Here is a 17,536-nt window from a genome sequence, read left to right as displayed (position 1 = left end):
TCTTTCACCTATAGAGCCGGTTCTTGCTTATCCAGATACTTACTAAGTGAAGTGTCGGACACATTGTATGTTGCTTACAGTGTAAACTGATATGAACGACACAGCACAGAGGACAAAAATCCAACTATTTTTATTAACGTATTTGTATACCATTTTTTTAGTTCTTAAAATAAAAAAATGAGTATTTTTGTGTTTAAACATTTCGCAATCATTAGTTTTGTTATAATCTGTATTTTTTATATTCTGGGAAACAAATGACACATTTTCCATCTTCCGACAACTTTGAATTTGTAAACGTCAAAATTGTGAAACGAAAAGTCTGGTTTGGTATTGATTTTTTGATATTCATAATACATAATCTCGCTGTTGCTGCATTCTGTTGGGAAATTGAACAGCAAACGGTATCTTCAGAAAAATGTCGGCGAAATTGAATGAAGCTCACGAACATTGCAAGGCTGCAGAAAAGTTGTAAGTATCGATACCAATTATAACTACCAATTTAAAACAAGAGTTCCAGTATGAAAGGTTCAAAGTTGCTGTGATTTTTTGATAAGTCCTCATTACCATGTATTGTAAGGAAGATGAGAAACATGTTCCCTACAATTCGTCACTCTTGCATTTTATGTTAAAACCGGCAAAGCATCTTAAATTATTCTTTTGTTGCGAATATTAATGAAAATCTGTGATTTTAACATGCTATAATATGCGATAGTATGATAATCTTTCGATTCGCAAAAATTGATTTTTGCAAGGATGTTTTTTTTCTTTTTGTTGCTGGCTGTATTCATGCATGTTTGTTATATATCTACATGTTTTTAAAATTGCCACTAAATTTATTAAGCTAATAATTTTGCAAGCTATCTTGTTTGCATGCAATTAAAAAAATAGTTATAAATATAGCCTATGCTCCTCAGTGGTAAAGTAGCTTTCTAATGATAAAGTAGTTTTTGAAATTGGTCCAGTAGTTTGGATGCTTATTTCTTAAACACAGAAATACGAATCTTTCTTCTTTGTGATATAAGTTTGTAAGTATAGATGTTATAGATGTTGGTTTGAATAATACATAATGTTTCAGTTTGAAAACTTCACTGCTACGATGGAAGCCAGATTATGATTCAGCAGCAGATGAATATAGTCAAGCAGGTAATGTTACATTTAAATCTGTCCGTGCAATCCATGAAATGAGTTACAACTTATATGGTGATCCCATAAGAGATATACATCTTTTCATCTGACATGGTGATTTCATTGTATACATTTGCCACTACCGTTGGTATTCCACTAGCATTAAACTTGTATTAATACATATTATCATCTTGATAATTATTTTTGAAAAAAAAAAATAAGAGCACCATTTTGTGGCAGCTTGGCTGTGGAGTTTCATAGTAACAAAAATATTTGGAAATGTTTTATTTATAATAAGTTTTAATGTACCTAAATAATATGTTTTCTAGCTCAATGCTACCGCATTGCACGTGATTTGAAGAGCTCCAAAGATTGCTATATTAAAGCTTCAGAAATGTACAAGAAAAACCATTCCTTTTTCCATGCCGGGAAAGCCCTTGAGAATGCAATTATTGTTAGTAAAGAAATTTCAACTCCAGATGAGGTATTCACTTACATTTTTTACTTAACATTAATTCATTGATTTTGTTTGATGTGAAAGTGGTTTCAAATTTACTAATTGATGAATTATTCAAAATCTTTTAGATTTTCACTTTAGCATGCGATTCTAGCAGTCTTTACCAGCAACATGGTTCGGGTGATTCTGGTGCGAATGTCCTTGACAAAGCAGCCAAGATTATAGAGGAAAATTCACCAGAGAAAGCCGTAAAGTTGTACCAACAAGCGGCTGATGTATCATCTGTAAGTATTACAACATTTATAATATTTATGTGTACACAATCAAATTTTTGTCAAATTTGCTCAAGATTTCACACTTCATACTAATAATGTAAATGCAAATGTTTAGATGGATGGATGTTTGTTTGAAGGTATCTCCAGAATGGCTCAACAAATCTTGATGAAATTTGGCACAGATGTAGAACATAGACTGGAAGAACACATAGGCTACTTATTAAGTTTTTGTTAAATTAAGTGCAAATGGGGTGTTGGGCGACAGCAAGTATGGATATATACTTCAAAGTTAAGCACTGGAATGCTTTGTATAAAAAATTTATTCACCTACCTTTATATTTCAGACTGAAAGCAGTCAACATCAAGGATCTGAATACATTAGTAAGTCATCAAGGATATTAGTCAAATTGCAAAGGTAATATAATATATGGCATTCATTTCATATTACTTTTTTATGATAGTTTTAAATATGACTTAGATTGTAAATATTTTTTTTTATTCTAAAGGTACGACGAAGCAGTGGACAGTCTTCGCAGGGAGATTGGTTTCCATCAGGAGGCTGGTAACATAGGAGCTGTGGGTCGCCTCACAGTCGCTATTGTGTTGGTGCAACTGGCTAGAGGAGATGCAGTCGCTGCAGAAAAAGCTTATAAAGTAAGGAAGTTCATTAATTATAACTTGACTACAAATAAAAAACCTTCATATCGCAGAAAAATATAAAATGTATTTCTTTGTGTAGTTATACAAAGTGAGGTAAGGAGGGCTTTCTATAATTCCTAATAAAATATATTGTACCCATTTAAGTTGATGTACATGTGCATGTACATTCATTATAGTATTCCTTTGTCTATAATACAAATATATTATTTTACCAGGAATGGGGTAACAACTGCGAAGCACCTGAAATGCAAACTATTGAGCAGCTGCTGCAAGCTTATGACGAAGAAGACAGGGACTCGGCTAAAAGGGCCCTGGCATCTCCATTTATAAGAAGCATGGATGTAGAGTATGCTCGTTTGGCAGCCTCAATACCGCTGCCTGAAGGAATCGAGCCTCCACCTAAAGCTGCAGTCAGGGAGAATGCGGCACCATCATATGTTAGCCCCAATGCCTCATATGTGCAGGTAAATGTCAAAGTTATGTATTGTTATACCCATCTTATCCTTGGACACACTTCCTTATCAATGTCATCAGAAAAACATTAGTTTATTATGTATTACTAGCTTTTACCCGCGACTTCGTCCGCGCGGAATAAAAAAAAAATAGAAAACGGCGTAAAAATTATCCTATGTCCTTTTCCTGGTTCTAAGCTACCTGCCCACCAATTTTCTGTCAAATCGATTCAGCCGTTCTTGAGTTATAAATGGTGTAACTAACACGACTTTCTTTTATATATATAAGATAAAAGAAAATTAAATATTGAAACATAGCAAGTGAACATGTATCCACTTCATATCTGCCTTAGTGTCGTGCAGTAGTTAAATGCTCCTATGGACTCTACTACCGGTGAAATTTTACTTAATGTTATTTACAGGCAAAATCAGATGACAATAAGGCAGACTACACGTATGAAGAAAAGAAAACTGACGATGAAGATGGTTTGTGTTAAATTAAATCAAAATTGTTGGGGATAAATATCACTTATATTTATCCCCCATATTTTATCTGTATTACAATATTAATATTTAAAAAAATTATGCATTTATATTATAAAATACTAAAATGTTTCACAAAATTATCTGCTTTAGATAAATATTTGTAATAAGTTATTTAAAAATATAATCTTAAGTATACATACTATTACTAGATTTACATAATGTATTGTTGGGTGTATATTTTGAGTAAAACATAACATTTTGTATGCCTTATATGTGTTATATATCTTAATAGTGTTCTTGTTAGCCATTTATGTTTAGACAAAATAAAAAATGGCTTTTAGGTGACAAAGATATGTAAATGTTATTTCATGACCTTAAAAAATTATTATTATTACAAAAATAACGTTTTACTTTACTTCATATACTCGGGTCTGATCGACGTTGTGTAGAGTATTTAAAAAATACAAGATTTTTTATTATGTTAAACTTTAAATTCAACTAATACAATATCACTCAGCTAGATATTGCTAACCACAAATTATAGAGTAGCATAAGTTCGCACGTTTTAAATTAGACTTGTCATTAACAATATATTGTATTTTATTGTTAGTATTTTGAATGCAATATTCACAAACATATCATAATAAATGATTATGATATAAAACAATGTGAACATAATAACTGTGTGATTTCTGTGGTCTATGACTAAAATTGCTATATTGCCTAAATGTTAAGCTAAAAATCTGTAGTGTAGGTCATTTTAATAATGTTCAATGTTATAATTACTTGGTATGTAAGTGACTATTAAGTCCGCAATAAATTTGCCTGCCTGAATATACTTAGTGGATTTTTAATATGTAATTGTGAACAAGTTGTTGCTTTATTTATATAAAAGTTTTTAAATGTTAGAAGAATAAGATTATATAGACAATGTTTTAAATGAAGGTATTATATGTTGGATTATTATTTTTGATATTTGCAAATTGCTAGAGATAAGTGATTTATGTGTTTAGTACTTATAAAATAGTTAAGGGTAAAGAGTTAACTTATGTTTATGATATTATGTGTAAATGTATGTTATGTTATAATTAAAAACTTTATATATGTTTGTGTTCACTTACCGAGTTGCAATAATAAAAAATGTATGTTAAGTTGACATGTACGCATTATTTAAATCACTTCTAGGTTTTAAAATGTTTTGAAAGCTTTATGCACGTTATATAAATATGTAGATTATGTGCTGCTGCGGCTTTTATATTTCACTTATTTTGAAAGATATTCAGTGTTTTCTGTTACAATTTTGTAACACTTGTGTCACTAATATCTTTTTTTCTAGTCTTAAGTTAAACTAGATTCATTGTCAATTCAATAGTATTTAAATATTGCTTCTAAAATAAATGTGTACTAATGAAAATAATTTTTCTTTTGTTCCATCCTATGTTACTTCAGTGTTTAGATTAGTTCTTACCCCTATTATCAACTAAAAGATTTGCTTATTATAGAGTTTGGTAGTGGACACACTGCCATCTGGAATTTTACAACTTGGAATCCTATGTGATAGTAGCCACATCCACCTACATTCAAATTTACAGACCTATCCATACTACATAATGATAAAAAGGCTGCCCTATATATTCTCTGCTTGAATTTTTTATTGGATAGAAGTTATTTTTCATAGATTAGAAATTAAAACATATTTACAAAATGCAAACTTTTAATAGTTTATAAATTTACATGTCACTGCTTACTTATACATTCATAGAATCATTATTTAACATCAGTTAAAATAATTTAAAATACTGTTAAAAATTTAATCACCGATTTTTGATGTTATCTTAAGAAAAATTATGTATTTTTCTTAGCACAAATTAAAGATATCAGTCAAACATTTTGATAAATTAATCGCATATTTATAACATAAATATGTATATGTATTATCATTATTTACATAAAAATAGACCACATATAAGATCTAACTTTATTTGTAACAGCAACAGCCAAAATATGAGTATGTTACTGTTTAATGAACTCACAAATCTTTCTAATAACAGATCTAAATATATAATGCCGAATTAAATGTAGCTTACAAAATAGTCACAATATTTTCTATCAAATGGTTACCCACACATCAGAGTTTAACTTATGAAAACATCTTAGAATAAAACAAATGTGTACTCCTGTGCTTGCAATATTACTTACATTTTATACTGTAAAAACTTCTATATACCAGTTTTGAACAATTATGACAGGCCTCACTTTATTTATTGTCACACTGACTGTGGGTTTCCGAGCCCAAAATCACAGCTTAAAACATATTGTTACCTCTGTTTTGTGCAAGATAATGATAGAGACGACGATATGTTTTATAAAGAGATTTTGGACTCAGAAACCCATGGTAAGTATAATAAAAATCATTACTTTTTCATATGATGATTAAAGATAAAGATCTGCATTTAAATCAATACACTTATAAAACAATACATTAAAATAATGTAATATAGGTTAAACTACTACTAAAGTAACTTGATCCTAAAGTATAATAAATTAATAGCTTAAGGCTTATGACTAAACATTGTATGAATGTATGGAGGAACTGCCGATGTTGATGCCATTGCAGGTTCCTTATCTTTGACATGTTTTGATTTCCTAAACTGAAATCCATTTTTGCGTAAAATTTTGCGAAGTGTTTCTCTAGAACCCTTGAAATTGATTTCTTCTTTTAGTATTTGTAACAATTTATTAATTGTTGGTACTTCTTTCTTGAATGCATAAAACTCATGAATTTTTCTCCTAATCACTTGCAAATCATATTCATCCACTTCAATTTTTCCTTTAGTCCGCACTCTTTTCTTAGGTGTTTTCCTCAAAGTTTCTGGATCAAGAAGACCCTGTTCCACTAATCTAGCTTCTTTTACAATGTTTAGTACTGTACGCTCAGAAACACCTAAAATAAAATGATAACTTTTTATCTATTACTGTCATCATACATTGCAACCTGTATGATGAAAGCTGTAACTCTTTTCTTTGGTGGGTTGAATTGATTAAAATTATTATTTCAAGTTATATATTTGTTATAAAAGTACACTATAAAAGTGCACTGATTATGGAGAGATTTTATAGGATTCTGCACCTCACTTATTATGCATTTAGCTTATCACCTTTTGTAATATTGTTTTTCCATAAATCAATAATTTGGCCATTGTTAAAATAGAATGAACAGGATTTAGTCTCTTTTACAATAACTGCAGTTTTTGATATAGTGCAATGAGGTGGAATAATGTATTATTATCTTTAACTAAATTAAATAGGGCGACATTTTTGATAAGAAAAAGGAAGCTACAATTATAATTTAAGGATATCTGTTTAAAACCTATTAAAAACAAACTATTTTTCTCATAGAAAGCGCTAACCTGTGGCAGCCGAAACTCTGACGTACACTTTACTAAGTGGAATTATTGGAGCTTGCATTCGTTTCTCTTCGTCCATGAACTCTTTAACCTTAAGGATTATTTCACGAACCTCACTAGTAATATTTTTCGGCATCTTAGATAATGGAAAACATTTATATTAAACAAAAATACAAGAACGACGCGACTATAATGGCCGATTTCGTCGCACACAAATTGTCTCTTCGCGTCGCGCCATCTGTCATAGATTAAATGAAATTGTTGCGGACCTCTTTGCTTTTTTGATAGCCGATGTAGTTTTCTATTATTGACAATCACATTCACATTATATATATTTTTTTTGCTTCTTGACGTTTGGCTGTCGATTACCCTTGTTCTTTCTATTTCTTAATTATTTGTTATTTATTTAAATATAGTCATTTGCAGAGTTATTGGTTTGTGATCAGGTGATAAGGGTAGTGGACGTAACAACAGCAGGGGGTATGCTACGCCGACCCGTACGAAAGCTGGTTAGGCTCTCCACCTAAGGCCTTGACTGACCTTGGTTTGAATAACCAGTTTGTGCTTAGCTGCACGAGGGGGAGGATGTTGCGGACCTCTTTGCTTTTTTGATAGCCGATGTAGTTTTCTATTATTGACAATCACATTCACATTATATATATTTTTTTTGCTTCTTGACGTTTGGCTGTCGATTACCCTTGTTCTTTCTATTTCTTAATTATTTGTTATTTATTTAAATATAGTCATTTGCAGAGTTATTGGTTTGTTCATTTCATTTTGTCCATTTCATTTTGGTCCTTCACCCGTAAGTTTCCAGCGTACCTATTTTTCATTACGTAACTTTAGTTATTCATTCATTTCGTAGTATTTGCTTTCATTTTCACTACTTTATTTATTTATTTTTTTCACCTAATGATCACCCGCAGTAAAAGTAAAATCATGCCGACAAGCCCTGCGACTAGTTCCCAACATGTAGACACCGTTGCCCCAAGTGAGACGTCTAAATCAAAGACATCACGCTCGTCGTCCACAATTAAGGCTCAAAGGGCAGCCGTAGAGGCCCTCGCTCTGCGCCGACGTCTTGAGCACGAGCAGGAGCTCGCTGAAAATGAGAGGCAGCGTGAGCTACAGCTGGCCGAACGCGAGAGGCAGCTCGCTGAACACGAGAGGCAGCTCGCCGAACGCGAGAGGCAGCGTGAGCTACAGCTGGCCGAACGCGAGAGGCAGCGTGAAAGTCGACTGGCAGCACTCCGTCAGCAGGTGGAGGAGGGCGAACTGCAGGCCGAACTTGCCGCTCTCGACGCGGAAGCCGCTTCAAGTCGCAGCAGTCGCAGTGGTTCGGCCAGGATCAGCGGAGAAAGAACAGAAAGATGGGTACAAAGTTTAGGACAGCCAGTTTGCGTTGGCGAAAATACAGTTATTAGAGGCATCCCTGCAGTAGGGCGCGAGCAAGTAATGGTTCCGCCTCCCGGCCACCAGGCATCTCTGCCGGCCACTGGGTCAACTGCATTCCCTATTAACCGTTTTTTTCACCAGAAGCAACTTTCAAACGTCACGAGGCCGTCCGAGGCGGCCGTGCTATGCGTTGGCGAAGATACAGGTAATAGAGGCATTCCCGCAGTAGGGCGTGAGCCATTAGTGGTTCCGCCTCCCGGCCACCAGGCATCTCTGCCGGCCACTGGGTCAACTGCATCCCCTATTAATCGTTTTGTTCTTCAGAATCAACTTTCAAACGTCACTAAAGCGTCCGAGGCGGCCGTGCTAACACGACCGCTCATTTCCACGGAGCTTGATCAGAGTAGCCTGCTTCAAGCTGTTGCTGACACTGCAGCTGCGGCCAAGGCGCTTGCTACTTCGCACCGTCATAAACATAAGATGGAATTGTTTCCTTTCGACGGAGACGCTTTAACATGGCTACATTTTAAACGTATTTTTAATTTAACCAAAAGCAATTTTTCAGATATTGAAAATATTAGTAGGTTACAAAATGCTCTTCGCGGCGCGGCCCGAGATGCAGTCGGGTCACTGTTGCTGGCTACAGAGGACCCAAACGATATAATTAGAGCTCTGGAGGAGAACTTCGCTCGCCCTGAAATTATAGTATTTAAGGAAGTCTCCGCTCTAAAAAATTTACCACGTTTGGGAAATTACTTAAAAGAATTAATTACGATAACGAATAAGGTACGTAATTCTATATCTTCTTTTATGAGGCTCTATTTAGCTCATTTTGGCGTGTACCACCCTTGGAAACGTAAACTTCGTGTAGTTTACGACGCCGCAATCACGAATGAGGGCGTGAGCCTAAACTCTTTGTTGCTTCCTGGTCCAGACCTGCTTCAGCCTTTGTTAGGTATTTTATTTCGGTTTCGCGAGGGTCGTATTGCTCTCACTGCTGATATCCGGGAAATGTTCCCTCAAGTAAGGGTCAGGGAGCAAGATAGGGACGCCCTCCGGTATCTCTGGAGGTCAAGCAGAGACCAACCAATAAAGGAGTTTAGGATGACAGCCGTCATTTTCGGTGCGTGCTGCAGTCCATTTATAGCACAATTTATTAAAAATAAAAACGCTAGTGAGCACGAAAGTTTATTTCCTAAGGCAGCTCATGCTATTTTGTACAATCATTATATGGACGATTATATTGACTCTCTCGATGACGTTCAAGAGGCAGCACAACTGGCGGCAGATATTGTTACCGTACACAACGATGCCTGTTTCGAAATACGGGGCTGGATTTCCAACGACTCATCAGCGCTGAAATTTATTCCTGCTGATCTTAGGGCCACTCAACCGTCGTCGGAAATCAATGTTGGCAGCTGCTCTGCAAATAATATTAGAGCATTAGGAGTATTGTGGAATCCCACAACAGATAATTTAGGGTTCCGTTCAGGCTTAGGTGAAACATTTCCGAACCCTCTCACAAAACGCAAAGTTCTTTGTCACCTCATGCGTGTGTACGACCCGTTAGGCTTATTAGCTCCAATAGTCGTAAAGGGTCGAATATTATTCCAACAAACGTGGAGGTCTAATGTCGACTGGGACACCGAGTTCCAACCCACGGAAGCATTAAGGTGGTCTGATTGGTTTCAGGAGTTGTCAAAAGTAACATCTTTGGAAATTCCACGTTGGTATTCTAACTTTAAAAACTCGGAACCAACTCAAAGGGAGTTACACGTTTTTGCTGATGCAAGTGAGCTCGCGTACGCATGTGTCGCTTATTGGCGTCTTTTGTTCTCAGACGGCAGCATCGAGCTTTCTCTCATCTCTAGTAAGGCAAGAGTTACACCCTTGAAACCTACCTCTATCCCACGTTTAGAGCTCCAGGCCGCTTTAATAGCTTCTCGTCTCGCGGTCACCATTAAGGACAGTCATAGAAAACAACCGACACATACCTTCTTTTGGACTGATTCTATGACAGTCCTTCAGTGGTTACGTAGTGACGCGCGCTCTTTTAAGCCTTTTGTTGCCCATCGTTTAGGCGAAATTATTGAAAACTCTTGCGTCAGAGACTGGCGATGGGTACCAACAGACTTAAATGTTGCTGATGACGCTACCAGAACGCGATCAATTAACCTCGACGCGTCCCACAGATGGTTTCGCGGACCATCTTTTCTATTTAAATCCTTTGAGGACTGGCCTACAGAGCCGAGGTATGCCTCACCAAATACCGATGAACTCAAGACCAATAGTTTTGAGTTGGTCGGACTAACTTCCTTTGTCGAAGAGTTACCGACACCTGTCACAGCTATTTTTGCCAATTTTAGTAATTGGCAGCGCTTATTACGTGCCACAGCCCGGGTACTTCAAGCTGCGGCAAAGTTTGGTGTAATTTTGGCTTCCTTTAGAAATTCTAAATTGAAAGGCGATGTTGTTTGTGCCCGCCATCCTTCAGCGTCCACTACCCTACCGCCTCTTAGTGCAGATTTAATAAAGGCCGCTGAAAGGCAAATTCTGCAACGAACACAGCTCGAGAGCTTTTCCATAGAATTTCTTCATGTCCTGAATTCGAACCCTATTCCTCCGAACAGTCGTCTTAGAAAACTGTCACCCGCTTTGGGAGAGGACAAATTACTACGGTTAGCCGGAAGAATTAAAGCCGCAGAAGGCATTGATCCTGACACACGCTTTCCCATCCTTCTTGACGGTCGTCACCCAATTGTACGTTTATTGGTACAGTTTTATCATCGAAAAGCGGGTCATGCAAATTATGAACTAGTCGTGAACGAATTAAGACAAAAATACTGGTTGTTAGGGCTGAGGAACACAGTGAGAACAGTAGCTAAAGAGTGTCTACTCTGCAGAATTAGAAAGACCTTGCCGGTAAACCCGCAAACAGGAGATCTGCCACCTGAAAGATTAGCTCACCATCGACGGCCCTTTACTTTTACGGGCCTGGACTACTTCGGCCCCATAAGCGTCACTATCGGGCGCCGGCATGAAAAACGTTATGTGGCTCTTTTCACCTGTTTAACTGTCAGAGCCCTTCACCTGGAGATGGTACATAGTCTATCAACTGACTCTGCCATCATGGCTATTAGAAGGTTCATTGCAAGACGGGGCTCTCCAAATACTATTTTTACGGACAACGGAACCTGCTTTGTTGGTGCCAATCGCATTCTCAGAGAGTTCTACGGTGTAAATGTCGAAGATTTCATGAGCACTCAAGGAATACGCTGGAAGTTCACCCCACCAGCAGCACCTAATTTTGGAGGATGTTGGGAGCGCTTGGTGCGATCAGTTAAAGTAGCTCTGAACGCAACATTAACCGAACGAGCTCCAAAAGAAGAAACCCTAAGCAGTTTACTAGCCGAGGCAGAAGCCATTGTCAATTCACGTCCATTAACTCATGTATCTACAGATCCTGACGACCCGACAACACTCACACCATTTCATTTCTTAATCGGTTCTTCGTCCATGCAGACCCTACCTACTGCCTTGAATGATCACGATTTGGTCAGCCGTTCTGAATGGAGGAAAGCATTGAGGCTAGCGGATCATTTTTGGTCACGTTGGATGCGCGAGGTTCTCCCGACACTACAACCACGTGAGCAGCCAAGAGGCAACCGCAGTTCAACAGCTCTTCAAGAGGGTGACATAGTGATCATAGCTGATTCTAACTTACCCCGTGGGACATGGCCACGAGGCCGTGTCGCGAAAACGTACCGTGGGAAAGATCAGGTGATAAGGGTAGTGGACGTAACAACAGCAGGGGGTATGCTACGCCGACCCGTACGAAAGCTGGTTAGGCTCTCCACCTAAGGCCTTGACTGACCTTGGTTTGAATAACCAGTTTGTGCTTAGCTGCACGAGGGGGAGGATGTTGCGGACCTCTTTGCTTTTTTGATAGCCGATGTAGTTTTCTATTATTGACAATCACATTCACATTATATATATTTTTTTTGCTTCTTGACGTTTGGCTGTCGATTACCCTTGTTCTTTCTATTTCTTAATTATTTGTTATTTATTTAAATATAGTCATTTGCAGAGTTATTGGTTTGTTCATTTCATTTTGTCCATTTCAGAAATAACTTTTCTATGCTCTTTGGTTTAAACGGTTTAAAGTTTTAACAACAACGCCAAGACCTAGGAATTGCCCAGGACTGGGAAGTTTGCAAGAAGCAGAAAGTCTTCTCTTCTCTATTTTATGACGACCACGCACCGCGCCGCAAAGCTTGTATTCCCAGCAAGTGTACTGAAGTGTACGACTACTGTACGAAATTTTTTGCACGCAAACTTTATAAACTAACTTCTTTTGAAAAAAGTCTAATTTCACACCAATGCAGTGTGAGTTTTAATATTGAAGCGTGAGCTGTCATTTTCAAGAAGGATATAATGGTCCAATAATAACTTGTCAGTAATGTTTTAAAATCGTTAGGTTTTTTTTTCAATTAAATTTACGTCACATTTTATTTGCAGAAGGCAGAAGCAGTTTTGCAAGTTTTGGAAAGTTTACCTACCTTTCCAGATATGTACAAGAAAATCGTAAATTCGTATGGAGAATCCTATTACGACCACGCTTGTTCAATAGATTATGATAAAGATGTTTTGGATGTGGACATTCAAGAAAATAATTTTTATTGGTGGACACGCCTGAGACGTTGGTGGAGTGATTTGTTTCTACTTTCCTACAGTGATGAAAGATCTAGAAGTTATTATCGAAGTTCTCATTCTATGCGAATGGAAAGGATGAAACAATTTCGCTATCATGGGGCAAGCATTCATCCATTTAGTAAATTCAGGTATGAAACTTATTTTTTCAACAGTGGCGTGATTTGGTAAATAATTGAAAGATAGCTAAATTATTCATTGAATGGCTTAGGTTTGAAATGATGGCATGGGTCATTGTATTTCCGTTTCCGCTCTTAATTTGTACTATTGTTGCGCCGGTCCCCTCACTCACCCTTACCCGATTCGTATATGGACGGGTGGGAAACGGTGAACCTTGGATATATATGTTGGATTGGGACCACTATCTACACCAACACTTACATGTATAATAAGTTACATTTAAGAAATATTAAGAATATTTAAGTGTATTAACGTATGAAACGTAGATACAAAATATATTAATTTGCAGGAATTTTTGGGAATGCCTTCTATTGAGTTCTGATCTATTAAGCAAAGCAATATTTCATCATAGTACTTCAATCTTATATGGAGAACTGACATGGGAAATTTATTTTATTGGAGTGATCTGTGAAGCAATTATCCTTATGGATTTATTTGTGAACATGTTGACTGGGTACATTGTTAAAGAAGATAGAAGCATTAACTTAGACGTTAAGAAGTCAACATTGAATTATTGCTCAACAAAGTTATTCCTTCATTTTGTTTCGTCACTACCACTCCAGTCTATAATGTTTCTTAAATACGGCAAAAACATTAGTTGTGCCCTTTGTAAATGTAACACGTTCGTATATACTTTGAGGCTTATAGGTATAGTACGTCTTTATCGATTATATGATGCAGCTAATTATTGGAATAGAGAACGAAGTTCTTTTCGTGCCATGTACTTCTTCAAATTTCTCCGCATCGCTGTTTTAGGTCTTAGTACCATGCTTCTAGTTGTAAAATTGGTTGATACCATTTCTCTTCTAGCCGTAATGCATAATGGAAAAATAGATCCTTCTTCCTATTTTCTTTCCGTTGTTAAATTCAGATATGATGAAAGATATCCCCTACCTAATGTTCTTTTCTACACCCTGGAGCTAGCTCGTGTATTAAAATCTTTCTTATTGTTTAGTTTTGGGCTGAAACCACAGATCTATTATTGGGATAAAATGGCTTCACTCATTTCCTTTATATTAGCCAATGTTTTTTACATGTGGAACCTAATAGAGTGTCATGGTTGTCTTAGTCGTATCAAATATCCCCAAGAGCAAGTAATAATGAATAAATACAGAATCGTTAACTTACTGCGTTGGCGTCAGTTATCTGACGATTTCAGTCAAAAAGTTCTTAAGTATCATAATTTCAACATGACTAAACTGACCATAACTGAGAAACAAAATGGTTGCTTTCATGCGATTCCTGCATCTTTAAAAAAAGAAATCATCATAAGTTCCTATGGAAAGTACATTTCTAGGATACCTTATTTTTCTGAATTCCCGCAAAACTTGATTGAAGAAATAGTGTTATTATTAATTGAAGAGGTGTATTTAGAAAATGACGTTGTGGTTGAGGTAAGCAATGAAATTTAAAAACTTTAATGTATAGAGTATATAAAAGTATCGTTAAATACAAAACTAAGATTATCGCTTCTCCAAACATATTCTTTAGGAAAGGAACTTTCATAGATAGAAGAATATGATTTTATATGTAGCATATGTATTTTGTTTTAAGGCATCTCTATCAAGCGATGGTCTTATTATTGTCGACGTTGGAGTATTGGCAGTTTGTTCCTCGGTGGACAATGACATTCAGTATCTCATTGATGGGGATTTTTTCGGCGAGATAACTTTAGTAACGGATGAGACTTATGCGGCGCCGTCCGTTGTTGCAATGATTTCGTGCAAGGTAATCTTTTTCCTTGTAATTACCTTTCAGATTTCATAAGAATTCATTCTTTCAATATTTCAATCATGCAGGTTTAATAATTATTTATTTGTTTTTGCAGCTTCTTTTCTTAGATAAGAACGCATTTAGAAATATAATGCGAAGGTATCCTAAATTGTTTTTTGCAATGAAAGAACAGATTGTAAGTAAGTTTTCTGTATTGAAGCTATAATTACGTATTTTAAATTACTTTAGGAATAAGGTATTCAAATTGTAAAAAATTTGTGAAACATAAGTATGTATTCAATTAATTAAAAACGGGTGGCTTCTTGCTTTAGGAATGTTATGCAAAAATGAGTAAATTCTGTGTCCACACGGAAAAAATTTATATCTGTAGCCTAATCTTACTTCTTACTAATATTATAAATGCGAATGTTTGGATTGTTGGATGAATATTTGTTACAAGGTGATCTCCAGAACTGCTAAACAGATCTCCCTGAAATTTGACATAGACGTTGAACATTGTCTAGAAGAACACATAGGCTACTAATTAAGTTTTTTAACTCCGTGCGGACGGTGTCGCGGGCGACAGCTAGTAATATAATATATCTGTGTAATAAAAATTTTCACAAATCTTACACACACGTTTGCGAAACCAAAGACAACTTCATTCCTAATACTCGTTCATCTTCATTCCTTTTTCACAGTATTATTTTGCATTCTTTCCTACATCTACATATATAAAAACCTAAGGTAGCGCAATAGTGGGATTTTAGGCGCAACATCCCTTTCCATCGTGGTAGTGATTTCTACTACCTACTCAAATTACGCTGGTCTTCCCGCAAACTTCGGGTGAACTGATCGCATTGCTAGACTCCATGAGCCTTAACTGTTTAACGTAAAGACCTTAGTACTAAGGACACTGAGTACCTGTTGCCAATTCATGGTACCCAAGAAAAGCGTCGTGAGTATTTTATCCACTGCTACAACATTCCGAACATTCTCACGTTCACCGTAAGTAAGTATATCCTAATATACTGTTCGTAAGAAACCCGATTCTTACGAACAGTATGTAAACATATCCTGATTGCATACATCTCTCGCTTTTATTTAGATAGTCACGACCCCCATGTTTCCGCGGGATGGCTCACCTCATGACGAACGTATCCACGTACAACATATCTGATGTATGTATGTTGACAGCAATCGCAACGAGTCCATTTTGTGACCATCTAAATATGTCAAAACCTACCCTGTTTTGCCAAGGAGTAGTACAGGAATGACCATGACCTAGCAGTTACAAGCGAGTCATTTGTTTTCACAAGAACAGGTTACTTTCATTCAACGTTTTTAAATTTTTGCGTAGTACTATGAACAATAGTGACATATTCGTGTTAAGCATATCAATTAACCTACATTGTTTGCTTAATGTTGACAAAATCCAATACGTCTGTGCTCTACCTATGTAATTTTATTGTTCATCGGATTCCACAATCGTGACATCGGGTTCACGTGGAGAATGTAAAATTGTTTTTTCTCTAATTCTATTAATATTCCGCGAGGTGTTTTTGTTACGACACTGTTTTGGTGGAGAAATGACAGCTTGCTGAGCAACTAGTCATGTACACATTATTGTATGGACAGTTGAGAGCGGTTACGATTTTTCTAACAACCTTTTTCCACTAAGCTGCTACACGCGTGACCATGCCATTGGAAAGAAATTGTACGTGTAACTAAGCATGTAACATACATAACTACTATTGAGAAGGTGATCGAAAGCAGTTGGTCGTTTAGCAGAAAAAGGTCTGAAACAATTATTACTGAAGTGTATTTGAAGAATTTAAACATTTTCATGATCTTTATTCAGATACCCGTTTACCAATAATAGTTTTACATTTAATTAAACTTTTGACAAAATTATACTCGTATATAGCAAAAAATGACATAACAGGTGTGCAAATAACACACATTTAATGTGAACTAGTTATATAGGTAATACTATTGTCAGAAGCATCATCATTAGTTACCTGGTAGAAGGCTTTTGTTGAGTCTGCAAGTTTATAACAATTTGAGTCTTTCTTTTTTTATTAAATGTCAATATTTAATAATTTGCCCAATACTCGGTATAGTTGACTTGATTATAAAAAAAAAGGTTAAAATTTTTTAATTATTCTAGATACAAAAATATAATAATTATAAGTAAAAATGTATTGCAAAGAAGACCCTTGAATCGACAACATGATATTGTGGGAGGGGAACAACAGTTGATTCTTTGCAGGCCAATTCGTCAATACATTTTGTCGATATTTTGTAATAATTTGACTATAACTTCTTTTTCGTCAAAAGAATTATTTTTTCTGTTAGCTACTTCTGTATTGCTTGTTCCCTACGCGAAATATAGTTTTAATTGTTCCGGTAATTCAACTTTGGAAATTACTGCATTAGTCTATAATCGAATAAACATATTATAGTTTCGCTTGAATGGGAAAATTTATGCGTGACACCAAACACCTTTCCGCGCCGAGATTTGCATTATGCATTTGACAAAGGTCTATGAATGTAATACTAATATATCCGACAACTATCACATGCTAACACTGATTTAGTGATTGGAAAACATCAGTCATTTCAACGTTATAACTGCTACTAACCTCGCATTCTCCAGATATGAACGAACGTAAC

At 36.0% G+C, this 17,536-nt stretch overlaps 3 protein-coding genes across 3 annotated transcripts; 2 read left to right on the top strand and 1 right to left on the bottom strand.

Moving 5' to 3' along the window:
- The first annotated feature begins 305 nt into the window (after positions 1–305).
- On the top strand, positions 306–3,466 carry LOC123723463 (gamma-soluble NSF attachment protein-like). Its single transcript, XM_045686122.1, has 8 exons — positions 306–468; positions 1,076–1,143; positions 1,455–1,609; positions 1,711–1,866; positions 2,202–2,272; positions 2,364–2,511; positions 2,733–2,981; positions 3,392–3,466. The coding sequence occupies exons 1-8, from the start codon at positions 416–418 to the stop codon at positions 3,464–3,466; spliced, it is 975 nt and encodes a 324-aa protein (XP_045542078.1). The 5' UTR covers positions 306–415.
- Positions 3,467–5,911: 2,445 nt separating this feature from the next.
- LOC123723481 lies at positions 5,912–7,090 on the bottom strand. Its single transcript, XM_045686227.1, has 2 exons — positions 6,866–7,090; positions 5,912–6,399 (listed from the first exon to the last, which is right to left on the bottom strand). Exons 1-2 carry the CDS (start codon positions 6,996–6,998, stop codon positions 6,008–6,010), a joined length of 525 nt encoding a protein of 174 aa, XP_045542183.1. The 5' UTR covers positions 6,999–7,090; the 3' UTR covers positions 5,912–6,007.
- A 711-nt stretch (positions 7,091–7,801) lies between these two features.
- Positions 7,802–12,118, top strand: LOC123723462. Its single transcript, XM_045686120.1, has 3 exons — positions 7,802–8,462; positions 8,823–9,043; positions 9,236–12,118. Exons 1-3 carry the CDS (start codon positions 7,802–7,804, stop codon positions 12,116–12,118), a joined length of 3,765 nt encoding a protein of 1,254 aa, XP_045542076.1.
- Positions 12,119–17,536: the final 5,418 nt, after the last annotated feature.

This window comes from Papilio machaon, chromosome Z (assembly GCF_912999745.1).
Source record: "Papilio machaon chromosome Z, ilPapMach1.1, whole genome shotgun sequence".
In the NCBI taxonomy this organism is placed as follows: domain Eukaryota; kingdom Metazoa; phylum Arthropoda; class Insecta; order Lepidoptera; family Papilionidae; genus Papilio; species Papilio machaon.
This window is presented reverse-complemented; position numbering and strand designations above follow the sequence as displayed.